The 14639-nt window shown below is 53.5% G+C and overlaps 4 protein-coding genes across 4 annotated transcripts; 2 read left to right on the top strand and 2 right to left on the bottom strand.

Moving 5' to 3' along the window:
- Nucleotides 1–3460, top strand: BDP55DRAFT_771934 (uncharacterized protein). The gene is made up of 4 exons (XM_060581126.1): nucleotides 1–372; nucleotides 486–1202; nucleotides 1252–2326; nucleotides 2384–3460. Exons 1-4 carry the CDS (start codon nucleotides 178–180, stop codon nucleotides 3097–3099), a joined length of 2703 nt encoding a protein of 900 aa, XP_060425076.1. The 5' UTR covers nucleotides 1–177; the 3' UTR covers nucleotides 3100–3460.
- Nucleotides 3461–3858: 398 nt separating this feature from the next.
- BDP55DRAFT_318608 (general substrate transporter) lies at nucleotides 3859–5877 on the bottom strand. The gene is made up of 3 exons (XM_060566751.1): nucleotides 5551–5877; nucleotides 4259–5467; nucleotides 3859–4199 (listed from the first exon to the last, which is right to left on the bottom strand). Exons 1-3 carry the CDS (start codon nucleotides 5730–5732, stop codon nucleotides 3965–3967), a joined length of 1626 nt encoding a protein of 541 aa, XP_060425077.1. The 5' UTR covers nucleotides 5733–5877; the 3' UTR covers nucleotides 3859–3964.
- A 3143-nt stretch (nucleotides 5878–9020) lies between these two features.
- BDP55DRAFT_754098 (uncharacterized protein) lies at nucleotides 9021–11097 on the top strand (the record flags this gene model as incomplete). The annotated part of the gene is made up of 4 exons (XM_060580708.1): nucleotides 9021–9382; nucleotides 9469–9717; nucleotides 9835–10087; nucleotides 10251–11097. The coding sequence occupies 4 exons, from the start codon at nucleotides 9021–9023 to the stop codon at nucleotides 10596–10598; spliced, it is 1212 nt and encodes a 403-aa protein (XP_060425078.1). The 3' UTR covers nucleotides 10599–11097.
- A 740-nt stretch (nucleotides 11098–11837) lies between these two features.
- BDP55DRAFT_676883 (aspartic peptidase domain-containing protein) lies at nucleotides 11838–13842 on the bottom strand. Its single transcript, XM_060575854.1, has 2 exons — nucleotides 12660–13842; nucleotides 11838–12571 (listed from the first exon to the last, which is right to left on the bottom strand). The coding sequence occupies exons 1-2, from the start codon at nucleotides 13393–13395 to the stop codon at nucleotides 12078–12080; spliced, it is 1230 nt and encodes a 409-aa protein (XP_060425079.1). The 5' UTR covers nucleotides 13396–13842; the 3' UTR covers nucleotides 11838–12077.
- Nucleotides 13843–14639: the final 797 nt, after the last annotated feature.

Consider the following 14639-nt stretch of genomic DNA (forward strand, 5'->3'; position numbering starts at 1 on the left):
CGGCAACCTCCATCATCCACGGCAACCTCCATCATCCACGGCAATCCCCGTCGCGACTCTCTTCCCGTCCCGCGCGTCGCTAGGGACACTTTATTCTTCGCTACACTTTTGCGCCGTTCACGAATTACGTTTTCTCACCAAGAGAGGAGGAAGAAGAGGGAGAGAAAACGACAGACCATGCCGGGTCGCCCACCCAAGCGACCGGCAGAAGCTGGCGATGCTGCTACGCCCTCCGACGATGTTGCTTCGATACCTGCGGCTAAGGTGAAGCTACCGAGACTCGACAAGGGCGGCCAGGAGGACTTCTCGTCTGTTGTCAAGAATCGCCTGTCGTCCTACACAAGGACCGGCCAGGCCTGCGATAGATGCAAGGTACGTCTTTGCTACTCTCCTTGACGCTATCCTGGCCCTGTCACGACGCTGGATCGTCCCATTACCTCTTGAAGCTTGCCTCCCCGTACTAACCCTCGTGATAATAATCGTAGGTCAGGAAGATCCGATGCGATGCCCTCCCCGAAGGATGCTCCCACTGTATCAGCCAAAATCTCGACTGCTTCGTCACCGATCGCGTCACCGGCCGAACCGAAAGGAGAGGCTACCTCCAGGAGCTCGAAAGGGAAAAGACAGACATGATGAGCCACATCCGCGAGCTTGAGAAGTTGCTCGAGAACAATGGCACCGAGGTCAAACCATACCAGTGGTCCCCTTATGCCATCAACTATCCGACTCCTGGTGCAACCTATGACCACATGGGCAACGCCATCGAAGACCCCAACGAGAAGGATGCTTGGACCAAGGTCGGTTCTGTCTGGGTTAAGAACTACAACTACAAGCCCTCTGTCGGTCGCTCATTCCCTCGATCGACGCTCGAATCCCGTCCTGTCCATAATCACTTGGGCGTTGGTTCCGATAGCGCGCCTCTCAGCTCCATCAAAGGCACTCAGCTGTCCATTCTAGGAACGACGATAGACGTCACCTCTTTCGATGCTCCCGATATCGACGAGCCGATACCAGACGCCAAGGAAGCACAGCCCCTGTACAACAAGTCTCTACAATCTTTCCTCCAATCCAGCATGAACATCAACCCTACGGTCAACATCGAGCTCCCTTCGAGGAGCGACGCCTTTACATACTCTGAATGGTACTTTCTCATGATATGGCCTTTCCTGCCAGTCCTACACAAGCCTAGCTTCATGAATATCGTAAGTTGACCGATCTCGGCACAGTTCTGTCAGCTCTAACCATATACAGCTCACTCGTATGTACGACGAACCTGGCTTCGAAGCAAGTGTGCCTGATCAGGTCATGGTGCACATGGTTTTTGCGACCATTTACTTCCAGTACGGCGTGCGAAATTGGGAGCAGCAGGAGACACGATCTCAACTCAACGAGCTGTCTAACAAGCACTATCACTATGCTTTGAGTAAGATGTTTGACTTGGCATCCTCGCAATCTGTCGAGGCCGTTCAGGCTATGGCAATGATTTGCGCTCATAGCCGTAGCTTCCCCAAGCCAGGCTGCGGCTCTATGGTCACCAATTTTGCCTTCCACCGTGCCATCGACCTCAATATGCACCGCGCCATGAAGGCGCCCGGTGAGACAACCAATCTCGAAAACGAGATCCGGAAGCGCACTTGGTGGACTATCCTCCTCGTCTATGTCACCCTAAATGGCCGTCTTGGACGGCCTATGCCTATCACGGTTGAAGAGTACGACGTCGAATTTCCCGAGCCGATCGCCGATGAGGCGTTGACACCCGACGGCGTAGACCCGTCAGTGACGACGCCCTGCACGTATCACGTTGGGCTGGCAGGCTTCAAGATTTTGCCCTTGTTCATGGAGATGTACTCCAACATCTACAGTGTCAAGCGCGACCCCAAGAACTACGTTGATGTTGTCAACTCTCTCGAAGAGCAGCTTCGTCTATGGAAGGAAAATCTCCCCGAGCCGCTTCAGATCAACCCCGGGCAAACTGAACATGAAGGCCGTATGTATGCCTTATACATCCAGATGTACGCCCTTGAGCTTCGACTGTGTCTACGCCATCCATCCGTGGCCATGACCAGCGATCGTAAATTCCTCCTCGAAAATGCTCGCATATGCGAAGAGACTGCTGCGCACATGCTCAATGCCGTCAAGAGCCTCGTGAAGTTGAAGTCTCTCGATACGACGTGGTATCAAATGGCAGTATACGGTGCCGCGATTTTCACCACATTGGTCGCTCATTGGGAACGAAGGTTTGAGGCAACGCCTAACCAGATTGCAACCCTTCGAGAGGAGATGAAGGATTGGATGGAGATCATCAATGCGACTGTCTCGCTACTAGGTGAGCAAGATCCCAAATATCGCCTTGCTGACTCTGGCACTAAACTCTCACATCTAGGAACTGGCGCTCGTATCAGCAACGAAATCAGTGTCATCATTGAGAGGACAATCAGTTGGATTGAACACGATCAAAAACAGAAAGATTCATCACTTCCCCCGACGATCAAGCCCGAACCGTCGACGGCAGAGGCGTCCCCCTTTCAGCTCACGTCTCAGCCTCAAGCAGCGCAAGCCATCGCTGCCAGTGCCGACGATGCGGCTACCAAGGCGTTTTACCCCGACGGGCTTCCGGGCGGAGAGAATCAGAATGGGACAACCCCATATCCTTCGCTAGCTTACACAGAGCAGCCATCAAATGCTAACGCTATGGCATCGACAACTAATTTCGAGGTAAATAACGGATACTCGTATACGCCTGCGACGACGCAGCCCACAAACGGGGATGAAAATACGGCTGAGACCAACCCACTAATTGCCTTCGCATCCCAAGCCACTCAGCACGTCGCAGATCCGGCTGGCTCTGCGGCTGCGGCAGAGCTCCTCTGGAGACAATCAGCCTCGCAAGGAAATACCTGGCACGACTGGACAGCGGCAATGGCAGACAGTCAAGATAGGTACAGCGCCAATGCCCTGTTGACCCTGGGTGGTGCGTCAAGGGATCCCAATGCTGTGACTGAGGCCGCGACCGTGGCCGATATGGCTTCTGTCACAGCTCCCGTCGGTCAATGGCCGCTCATCATCTTCGATGGTGCGGGAGCTCCTGGAGGACAGTAGACACAAGTCTTGTTTCCGTGTGCATTTTTATACTTGCAAGCGTGTTTTGATCTATTTCTCTCAATTCATATGTGGTCATGGAGCTACTTGAGGCGTCTGCTTAGGGTCTCCTTCTGGAAAACATGCTGCGGCACAGCAACAGGGGCAAAAGGATACGGGGCTATGGACACAAGTCGGATGGTTCGACTTGGTATTTCGGGTGTACTCCAAATGATCCCATAGGTTTTGGCGTTTCATGGGCAACTCTGTCAGCGATCGTCAGCGATCGTGGCATGATGTCGCCCCAGCAATACCCGGCTGCAAGCAGGCAATGTGCAGCGTTTTATAGGCGTAATCCCAATGGTGCTATTTCTCTCATATCTCTCTCATATATCTTTCAAAACTGCTCTGTGATACAGTGCCGTCCTACAAACCATAGAGTCCTTTGTAAGCGTTGCTGCTCAGAGCTTCTTTACGGCGAAGAAATCTACCTGATTCCATGCCTAATCGCCTCCATATGACATGAAGGCCATATGCGATAAAGGGGAAGTAAGGCAGAAAATGACAATTGCGTTCCCATCTCATAGACTCCGAGGACATTCGGTCGCAAAAAGCTATGACGCAGTTGGTCTCACTTGTCAAGTAAGCGTCATGGTGAATTCAAATTTCGATTGAATTAATGATCATAGGCCTCTGCCGTGCATGGCTTTGGACTCAAAAGATTGGTATCAAATGGCGCAACTGGGTGCGTAGTGACCATCTCACACTACGCATTTCAACCCCTTTCTAAATCTCATCTAAGATCAAAACCGCTTGCAACTTCCCGTCATTTGACATTATGGCATCACCTTACAATCACTCCCATCATGTCCCCAAAAAGAGCCTTTTAGGCCGACTCCTTGCGGACGTGGGCGTGGGCGGGGTTGGTAGACTCGACCTGAATCTCGGGGGAGGCCTTGGTCTCGCTGGCGTTGTCGTGGGCCAAGTTCTTGTCCGAGTCGTAGTCGGTGACACCGAAGAGGGCATCCATGTGCTCGAGTGAGATACCCTTGGTCTCGGGGACGAAGAACCAGACGAAGAAGAACATGGAGAAACAGAAGCTTCCAAAGATGAGGTAGGTTCTATCGCAATATTAGCTAAAAGTCCATGTGGTCTGAGATATTACGAGCGAGTCACTTACCCGTAGCCGTGAGCACCGACGGTGGCCAGCATGTTAGGGACAGTACGGGCAACGATGAGGTTGAAGAGCCACTGGGTGGCAGCAGCGAGGGCGACATTCTGGGAACGAAGACGAGCTGCCGGGATTTCAGAGGCGTAAATCCAGCATGCCGGGCCCCAGCCAAATTGGAAGAATGCGGCAAACAAGAAGATGGCAACCAGAGCCATATAGCCAGCACCCGGGACAGGCTCTCCCTGGATAGGCGGGGAGATGCGGACGTAGAGACCGATGTAGAACATGCAGCAGCCCTGAGCGATGGAAGTCCAGAGAAGCGAGCGACGACGGCCAAGAGAGTCAGCCATGAAAAGCAAGAAGCAGATGCAGGCAAGCACCTTGACGATTCCGTAGACACCAGTAGACAGAAGAGGCGTGGAGCGACCGGTAACACCGAGGTTCTTGAAAATGGTAGGGGCGTAGGTGTTGATAGCGTTGGTTCCCGTCATTTGCTGGCAGATCATGAGGAAGATGGAGATGAGAGCACGGTTGCGGTTGCCCTTGATGGTCCACATCTCCTTTTGCAGGTTCTTGAAGGTGGCGTTGCCGATGAGCTGTCTCTCGTGGTTGAGCTGGTCAACAATCTCCTGGAATTCGTCCTCGAGGTAGGGGTGGTTCTCGGGCAGGTTGCGAAGGGTGGAGAGAATCTTCTTGGCCTCTTCCCACTTGTCCTGACGGGCCAGCCATCTGGGAGACTCGTTGCAGAAAAGCATGCAGATGAGAAGCATAAGACTGGGCAGGCCCTGGATGGCGAGAGGGAAGATATACATTGTCTTGCCCGTCAAGTTGACCTCGGCGCCGTAGTTGATCCAGAAGGCAATCATACCTCCTGTGACGATGAAGAGCTGGTACATGCCAGTGAGGAGACCGCGAATGGCACGAGGCGCGTTTTCAGAGACGTAGAGAGGGTTGATAGAAGAGGCACCACCGACACCGAGACCAGCGATAAAGCGACCGACGAAGATGGCAGCGATTCTACCGGAAGAGACAGCTTGAAGGATGACACCGATGAGGATAATGGCAGCGACAGTAACGAGACACCACTTGCGGCCAAATCTGTCCGTCATGGGGGAGGCGATAAGAGCACCGACCAAGCATCCGGCTTGGAGAGTAGACACAATGTTACCGGTCAAGTTGGCGGTTTCGACGGGCTTGGCATCCTTGAGTCCATAGTTGCTGTTGGTGGACAAGTCAGTCTCATCGTACTCTATGGCTAGGATCTTACTCTTTGAGCGGGTACGGCATTGAGGGTCACTTACTTCTTAAAGGGCTCCATCACAACGACACCGCCAATGACGGAACTATCCCAACCGAATGACATGGCACCAAAGCAGGCGGAGGCGGCGAGTGCGAAGACTCTCCATCCGTAGATCTCTGGGGGGTCCGTTTCCATAGACTCATTGTGGACGATCTTCTTGAGGACCTTTTGCATGGTCGTCATGTTGGGCGGTTGACTTCTCTACGATACGGCCAGGCTTTGGCGGGTTTGGTGTTGCTATCGCAGTTGAATAGTGGTAGCCGATGTGACGTAACACGACACCCTGTGATGGTTGAGTCTCAAGCCAAGGTAAGTCAGCTCAAGAGGTGAGGGGGTGGTGAGGGGGTGGTGATGGGCTGGAGACTGGATGAGGAGACGGAGCGACGAAGAGAAAGAAAATATGGACTAGAGGGTGCGGGATGGCGGCCCTGATATATCGAAAATCTCTAATGGTGTTTTCCCCTTCTTTGCTGATCAGGACCCTCGTCTTTCCCCAGATGGATGGAAACCCAGGGACCCCTCACTGCCAGAATAGTCAGCAATTTGCCATCTCACATGTATCCGTAGCGAAAAGTAACCTGGGGAAAAGGGGATTGGAGTGCTGATGAGGAGTAACTGGCCGGAGCCATGGTCGCAATGCGCTCCTGTGCGTCTTCCAGCCCGTTCAGAACGAAAGAACCCCTGCTGCAATCCGTAGCTCGTTCGTCCGCTCATCTGTGCCTCTGAACCCCAGGAAAATCGAGCCTCAACGAGTACCAAGACGGACGGTGAATTGTCCATGAGATTTTTCCGCCATTCAGAGGGGACGGAGAGGGCAGCCCGACGGTGCTGGACCGACGGGGGCGGCAGAGGAACGGCTTGGCCTGGGGGGAGGGGGAATCTATTCGGTTTTGCGATCAGCCGACCAGGTCGTGCAATTGGAGGCTTCCGGCAAAGTGTGGGATACGGCAAGCATATTGGGGGTGTGTGGTAGCTGTGGTGGTGTCGAGGTGGCCGGATGGGATGCAGCAACAAGCATGGCATGGCTGGGCTAGTCTCAGAGACTAGGCTTGGCAGGCTAAAGGCAGAACGGATGGCACTCTACGTAGTAGTCAGATGGACGACAGACGACAGGAACGATGCTCGGGTACGAGTGTGCGAGCCAAGGGCAAATCAACATCGCGGCCATGGAAGGACTTTGGTGGGAGATCGAAGCATACACGTGCGCAGCCTGTATCTCAGTGGCCTCAACCTCGCCTGGCTTGCTAGTCTGGCTCTCACGGACTGTTCATCCATACAGACCATCAACTTGACAAGGGGTCGGGCTTCATTTTGGTGCGAAGATAATAAAATCGAGGGATAGATGGCCCTGTCCGCCGGGGTTGCCTCCAAGATGTATTGGATTCTTCATGATGGCAACAACAGAAACACGACGCCCGCCGGTACATGTGCTAGCAGTTCAACCTTAATAGCGATAGACGTGGCTCTCTGGGGCCCCAGAGAAGACTCCCGTTGTTCCCCAGGTGCCCCAGGGAAAGCAGAGTGGAGCAAGAATAAAGTATCCGTATGCTTGCTAGGACGAACGGCTCTCCGAGCTGTGGCTATCCTCGTTGCGGTTTCCATCGCCGAAATGTGGACCGCTCCTTGCAACGAACATGGCGTATGATTTGCTGGGAGATGCGTCTATGGTTGTCTCCCCCATCACAGAATTTAGGCTACTTGCGAAGGTGGAGAAAGAGGGACGAGGCAAAAAGGCAAAGAGAATAAGAGCGTGGGGATGTACTCTGCGTGGGCCGTAGAGTTTGACTGCAATGACTGGCTGTACGAAGCTACGAATAGAGTGTAGACAAGGGAGCAGATGTTTAGTGCGCTGGACTTGGTTTAGTCCATTCTGCACTGCGTATGCGCTGACAGGGAAGTCCGCGCATGGGACGATGTAGGTATCCGTACAGGGTTACAAGAACACACAAACACCAAAGAGCCAAAGAGCCAAAGAGTCTCTGACAACCAGTCAGTGATACAGACGAGAGTGGCACCCCGTAGTCTTTCGGTGAATCGAACCAACGTGGTTCCGGCGCCTCCCACACCTTTCGTCCCACGTCCCGGACTGGTTTCTGCTCCAACCGGTAGCCCATTTGTCGAACCATCCCCGTACGGGTGGATTCCGCGGAGTAAGGGTGCGGGTGGGAGAAATGGGGATGGAGAGGTGGAGATGTGTTGGAGATCGCGGGGGTCATCGGAGAGGAGGTGGGTGAAGTGGCACAGAGAGACACGAACTATGGGCGAATAGACCGTGAGCAAGTTGACGGTCAGTCTACTGACTTTGTCAATGGACGAAGACCGATTCTTCCAGAGTAGACCGCGCCTCTCAGTTGACGCTTGACCATAGCTAGACAAGGCTCGTTCGTAAATGTCTTCAACCACCGAAACCACAGTCTAAGCTCTTGTTGGACTTTTGTCTCGTTTGTCGTCCCATTTGAAACTCGATCTAGCATATCTTTGATGACCTTGATGACTATTCTAGGTAGGGTAAGATAGATCGTGATTCGACCAACCCCCGTCAAACACGGTTCGAGTCTGGGGTTCCAACGGCCATTCCCATCTATCGCGACACCACCTCGAGTCTGTGGCGCTGGATCCTAAGGCTTGGCACCAAGACTTGAAGCTCGTTCATTTGACGGAAAAATTAATCCGCGTTTCTGACCTGAACGGCCGGATCTATCTAGTCTGATTCTGCCAATACTCTATTTTCGAAGCTTTCCAATCTTCTTCTGGTACGTACGTTGATTCACACTCGTATTGTGGCGGTTGGTTCAACTTATTCGTCAACAAGTCTGCATGTAGATAGTCCAAATATGTTCGAGACACCAGGCGCTAAATGAACCACTCCGGTCGACTTCGACCAATATCATGCGATACCACATACCACTCCATCCCCGTCATGTCTGTTTGGTTCCGGATCCGAGTCCTTGGGCCTGCCAGACCTGTCACGCCCTGCACTCACTGCTTGCACTGGCGTCTCATTTGCATCTGTAGCCATCCACGAACCAATAGTCCGGCATGTGCCGTACACTCGCAGCCCAGGACTATGGAACTCGGATGCACACCCGCCACGGTTGTCTCGTGGTCTTCAGACTTGAATAGAGTTACCCAATTATAACGTCAAGTTATGTTAGTTCTTGGACTATTGGGAGGCTTTTAGTCTAGTCTTACGATCTCGACACAAAGTCAGCGCGTCGCTATATTGTCATCGCGAATTATTCTCGTATAGAGACAGGACGGAAGATTTCGTCCTCCAAGGCTCGACGTTGAAAATACATGCAGGCCACTTCAAGAGCCTCTATGTTTCCCCTCTCACTCCCGTGCCCTCGATCGTGCCACACCAAGCCCGCGCATTCCAGTGCCACCTCTAACAGCCAATGCCAAGATACCCAGCTAGAACCAGCCCCCCGCTTTTGCTTGTCCCTGACCTGCCTGCGCTGACGAGCCGAGATGCCACTCAACGAGGTGCATCGTCTTCATACCCTCGTGGTCACTCTGTTGGGTCAGGACCCGGCTCACCGCAACTTCACTCTCAATGGGAACGCGTTCCAGCAAGACGCCATCATCTCCTTCAAGGGTTGGCAATATGCCGTGTTCTACAGTAGCTGTTCTCTCCCAGGTACGGAGAACGATACTCAGCTTGAACCTCTCTTCGTCTGCTTGGCTCGGCGTAGATTGCCTGACACTGAGTGGCAAACGATAGTTTTCGACGATTATCGCCAAACTACTGACGATGGCCACAATACCGTACAGATGGGCATCTGTCCGGGTGATGGTATCATTCATCCATCTTACGACCATCACTGTGACGTGTAAGATTACTTTTGTTCATCTCGTTATTGTAGCTTCAAGTTGTTTCAATCTTGAGAAGCCCCACCGTCACTAACAGACTCTTAAGCTTGAGATACCGATATTCCATAGAAGGCATTGCCAGTGATCCAGAACGATTCCGATGGAGCAAAGACGTGTTCACTTCGACTCTCAACCATGTTCCCGGAATTGACGAACCTCACGAGAACTTCGGCTACGTTACCTACCCACTTTTTGGTACCTTGGGAGACGATATGTTCTTCTCCATCAGAAATGGCAAAGCTGGCCTCGAGGACGACCTGTTGTACATATATCATGCCGCAACAGGTTTGCACGAGTATGCTGGAAAGCACCTGAAAGGCATCTAGAACAACCCATACGTTCATGGCATGGACTACCATGATGGTAAGCTACATATCAAATGGGCATATCGCGGCTTCGTTCACTACGACAGTTGGGATGATCCTCTGGATACGAAAAACAAGCAACAAGCTGGACCCAATGGCGCCGAAAACAACCATAACATATGCTACGCTTATAGCAATGATAGAGGGTACACATGGAAGAACGGGCAAGACGAAACGATCGCTCCGTTGAACGAGGGAGGCTCAATTACACCTTATTGCCCCGGCCTTGTTGCTTTTGAGATCCCCAAGGGGCGAGGTTTGACAAACCAAGAGGCACAGGCAGTCGATCAGGAGGGCGGGGTGCATGTTCTCAACCGCAACACGATGAACGGAGAGAGCCTATGGAAGTATTACTATTGATTTCCCCATGGTGAGATTACGACAGTCAGCCTTGCTTGTAATTTCCCATAGAAACCAAGATACCTCAGCTGATGATGCGTTTTGAGGAGGAACATGGACGCAGCATATCATCGGGCCGGTACCTAGTCCTCGACGCGGCCGTCTAGCCATCGGCAAAACTGGTGATCTCTTTCTGATCCTTCCCGACCCGACCGACTCATCCATCCGTATCCTCAAATCATCAAAAGCAAAAGCCTACGCTGACGCAGTAGAGATCTGGAGTGGCGTTGGCTTCATAGGAGAGCCGCTTGTGGACATCAAAAGGCTTGAGGAGGAAGATATCATGTCCATCTTTGCCATCGCCAAGTCGGCGACCTCATCCGAAGACCGCCAAGTTGTCGTCCTCGACTTCCGTACATGGCGCAAATGCGCGGGGAGGGAGTCAGATGAACCAGTTCCATCGAGGGGATGACAAGAGATGCGCATCAAAGAAATGTGATTGGCGGGTTGTAGTTGGTGAGCGACACGTTACCGCCCATCATCTCCCCGATAAGTCCGCGACGGACACCACCCCATCGATGAAGTGGCGAGATGGTGCCCCTAGTCCCTGGCATTGAAAGGTTCTATGTACGGTGTAGACAGCGGGGGACTGTAAGGGCCCATGGTCTCAGCGAATTCAATTTCAAAGTGCCGAAGTCCCATTTCCGGCGTCCAAAATAACGTTAGATACGGACACTGTAGATGAGATAGAGCTCTCCAGCAATCATCATACAGTGGATATTCGACCCTCATTCCAAGGTTGCGCCAAGAGCCACCACAAAAACTCACTGTGTCGTATTTCGCCCCCAAATCTCCCATCTCATTAGAGGACTTTGATCCTCAGAAAGATGAGACACATGGCTTCGTGAAAGTCTTTCCTCTCAGGTATCCGTCATCACCACCATGTACTTCGTAGCAAGTGCCGCCATAGATTGCCCACCGTTGTGGTGAAGTTGATCCATTGTAATGAGCAAGGGAATGAAGGAGAAATGGTCCTCCGCAGAATCATGCCGCTGCGGACTCACTCCTCCTCACCAAGCTCCCCTACAGATCTACCCTTGTTTGTTTCTCTTGGCATAGCAGTCTTGCTCCCAAACGACCCAACGATGCCGGCCATCTCACCTCCTTCTCATCAGCCACCCTCTGCACCTCGGTAACTTGAGCCCGAGGAGAGACGCTCTCATTTTGTTCCTTCACTCCCACATTCCTTGGTCTTCTGCCCAGTGCCCAGAGCCACGAAGCGCGCCGGACGGCCGCGCCGCTCTGGGCAGATTCTAGGGCCTGGGCGGGAGAGATGCGAGGACCTTGGCATACACCAGATGGCTTGTGCCGCATGCCAAGGAACCCTTCATATGTAAACATGGTTTGTATTGGAGGAATGAAAATTTGAGATGGGAGGAGAAGGCGGGCGGTAATGGGTGCGAGTGAGCGATGAGTTGAGCTGGAAATGTGGAGGGCGACTCCAAATGCATTTTAGCGGTCCAAACACGACGCGTCCAGGGGAAGATTCAACTCTTGGCACTTCGGAAAAAGGCTCAATAAGAAGCGATGCTAACCCATAAAGAAAGCACTTACACGGAAAAGACCACTGTCAAACACACACGCGGAAAAAACCAAGGAGCTGATTTAATCTCCTTTTAAACTCTGAGTCTTGTTATTCAATATAGACAATGCAACTATATTCTCGTCATCATCGCTCATAAATGTCCACCAATATGCTACGGATAAGAATTATGTATAAGAAGTAGTGACCAAATCGCCACATGAGTTGTCCCGATGGACGATTTTCCAAACAACCCTCAGTTCTCTTTCCCTTGTCCTGTCCTCAAATCCAGATTACCCGGGGCTTCATGTTTGTTGAATCGTCCATCTCTCTCTTCTATTTCTGCTCTAAGCTGCGCTCTCTAAGCATTTAGAGGGTCTTGGCAGCCCAGCCGAGCTGCTTGGTGCTGCCGTTGAAGACAACGAAGGCAGCCTTGAGGGCAATGTCACCGTAGATGGAGATGCCAATGCCGGCGTTGCTCTGAAGGCCACCGAAGCAGGTGCTGGTGCTGATGGGAGCGTAGTTCATGTAGGTGGCGGGGATGGTGATGCGAGCGGTGCCGACGCCGAAGGTGAAGGCAGGGACGGTAGCGGAGCAGGGGAAGGTGTAGCCACCCTGGGAAGAGTCGTACTTGGCACCGGTGATCTTGGCGTAGTAGGCGGTGACGATGGCCTGGGGAAGGAGGAGAAGGGTGGTGCCGGTGTCAGCAATACCGGTGACGGAGCTGGAGACGAAGCTGGCGGAGCCGACCTGGTAGCCGGAGGAGGTGAACTGCCACCATCCGTTGGCGGAGTTGACGGAGGTGTAGGTGATGGCACCGGTGTAGGCGGTGCTGTCAATGTAACCGAAGTTGTACTTGCCGGCTATAAGTTCAATGTGTTAGTATCAAACTTTCCTGTTCTTATTACATCATGTCTAGTGATGTGAGAATGAGTGAGTGCTTATGCTTACCCTTGCCGTGCTTCAGGTCAGCAGTGAAGAGGAAAGAGTCCAACTTAGACTTGGCAGTGTCGAAGAAGGTGGTCTGCTGGGTGGGCTCAACGGTGTTGATGTTGCTGAAGCCAAGACCAAGGAGACCGTCCAGGTCGCTCTCGGAGGTGAAGGAGTCCGAGACGGTGGAGGCAGCCTCGACCGCCTGGCCGGTGACGGTCAGACCACCGACGGTGACGGTGTCCTTGTAGACAATACCGCTGGAGCTGGAGCCATCACCGTAGGAGATGGACCAGGTGGCGCCGGAGAGGCGGGAGGCGGTGGTGGACTTGGAGGGGTCGTAGACGGTCTGGCCGTTGCGCTGGCTGGTCGGGGTGGAGGTCGAGAAGACCCACAAGTCGGAGGAGCCGGTATCGAAGTCGAGGTTGAGGGTCTGGGCTGGGGTGCCGATCTGAACGGGGCTCAGGTACTCAACGTCGTACTCCTGGGGGTTGGCGGCGACACTGCCAGTGGCACGCTCGACAAGGCCGGCAGAGCTGATGTTGGCGACAACGGCAGCGAGGTCGGCGGGGAGAGCAGCCTTGTACTTGCGGTAGGCCTTGGCGAGGGCGAGGGGACCGGAGCGGACGTAGCGGGGGTTCTTGATCTGCTCGACGGTGAAGCCTCTCTCCTGCTGGGCACCGGCGGGGAGGGCGGCAACGGAGGAGGCCAGGGCGAGGCCGGCCGTGAGGGCCGAGACGAAAGAAGAGCCAGTCATTGTGAGATGACTGAAAGCTAGTGAAGCCTGGAAGGGAGCAAGAGAAGAGGATATGAGGACGAGAGAGGACTGGGAGATGACCGATGAGGATGAGGAAGAGAGATGGGATGATCAACGGGGAGATGGGATGGTTTATATCGTCATCGTCCAGTCTATGAAGATGGTGTCTGGACTCTTGGACTCTGGAACCGGGGGACGGCAAGTCGGGGCGATAGGATGGATCATGGCGACATTACTCGCAGTCCTTGCCAACATCACGGGCTTTGGATATGTCACGGCCAACAATAACATCCAGGGGGGAGGTTCGTGAAGGAGGGCCATCATGGTGTGCGGCACAAGCTAGCCGTGGGGGAATACCACCTTCCAAGAGGGAGCATCGTGCAATAGCAAGGCTGCCTGTCGCGACTCCATATCGCGCCGACGAGGACGATGGTACTGCGCATCATGATTCGAGAGAACAGAGGGGCTAGATTTGATGAGAAGGGACGTTAATCGGTAGTGTGTAGATCAACAAGGAGGAACAACAAGCAGTTGACTACTTGCGGCAGCCATCAACGGGCAGGCTAGTCTCGAACAGGGGACTGATAGACTCTAGTCTCTAAAGCACCTCAACTAAGGTCGTAGCTCCATCTGTCTCTCCGCCATGGAGCTCATGAAATGGTGGAAGATGGAACCCATCCCAATGACCAGCGTATTCCCGGCCAGGGTGGAAGGGTTATGGGAACTTTTGACCAAAGCTTGTCACTGGCACAAAGTTCCCAGCAGCGGTAGACTAGATGGAAAGGAGCAGGTCGAAAAGGGTCGAACGAGTCGACACTTGTTTGTCAAGTGTTGACACGCACCGCCCGTCCTCCGCTCTTGGATCCAAGGCCGGAAGTTGAGATGAGTGAAAGGGGGAACAGGGCCAAAAGCAAGCAGCAAGGCACCAAAAGCAGATGATATGAATGGAGCCGGGCTGATGGAGGGGGGTCCGCGGCGGGGAGAGGAGCACCGGCGGAGGGCGGGACCAACCAATCCAGAGGCGAAACGAGGCATGCTCCTCTGAAGCGATCTGATTCTGGTCCGTCACTCCATGACCCATCACCCCTCGCGATAGCCCCGGTGCCGGTCTTGAGTGGTGCCGTGTGGTACAGTGGCCCTCGTTCTCGAATCGACGTTGAAAGCACCTACCTTTCCGGGACATGGCTCCGGGACTCAGCCAGGCCACATTACGGTCCAAGTCCGCTGGGGCTCCGAGAAAGTCG

The sequence above is a fragment of the Colletotrichum godetiae genome, assembly GCF_030913485.1.
Source record: "Colletotrichum godetiae strain CBS 193.32 chromosome Unknown BDP55scaffold_50, whole genome shotgun sequence".
Taxonomy (NCBI): domain Eukaryota; kingdom Fungi; phylum Ascomycota; class Sordariomycetes; order Glomerellales; family Glomerellaceae; genus Colletotrichum; species Colletotrichum godetiae.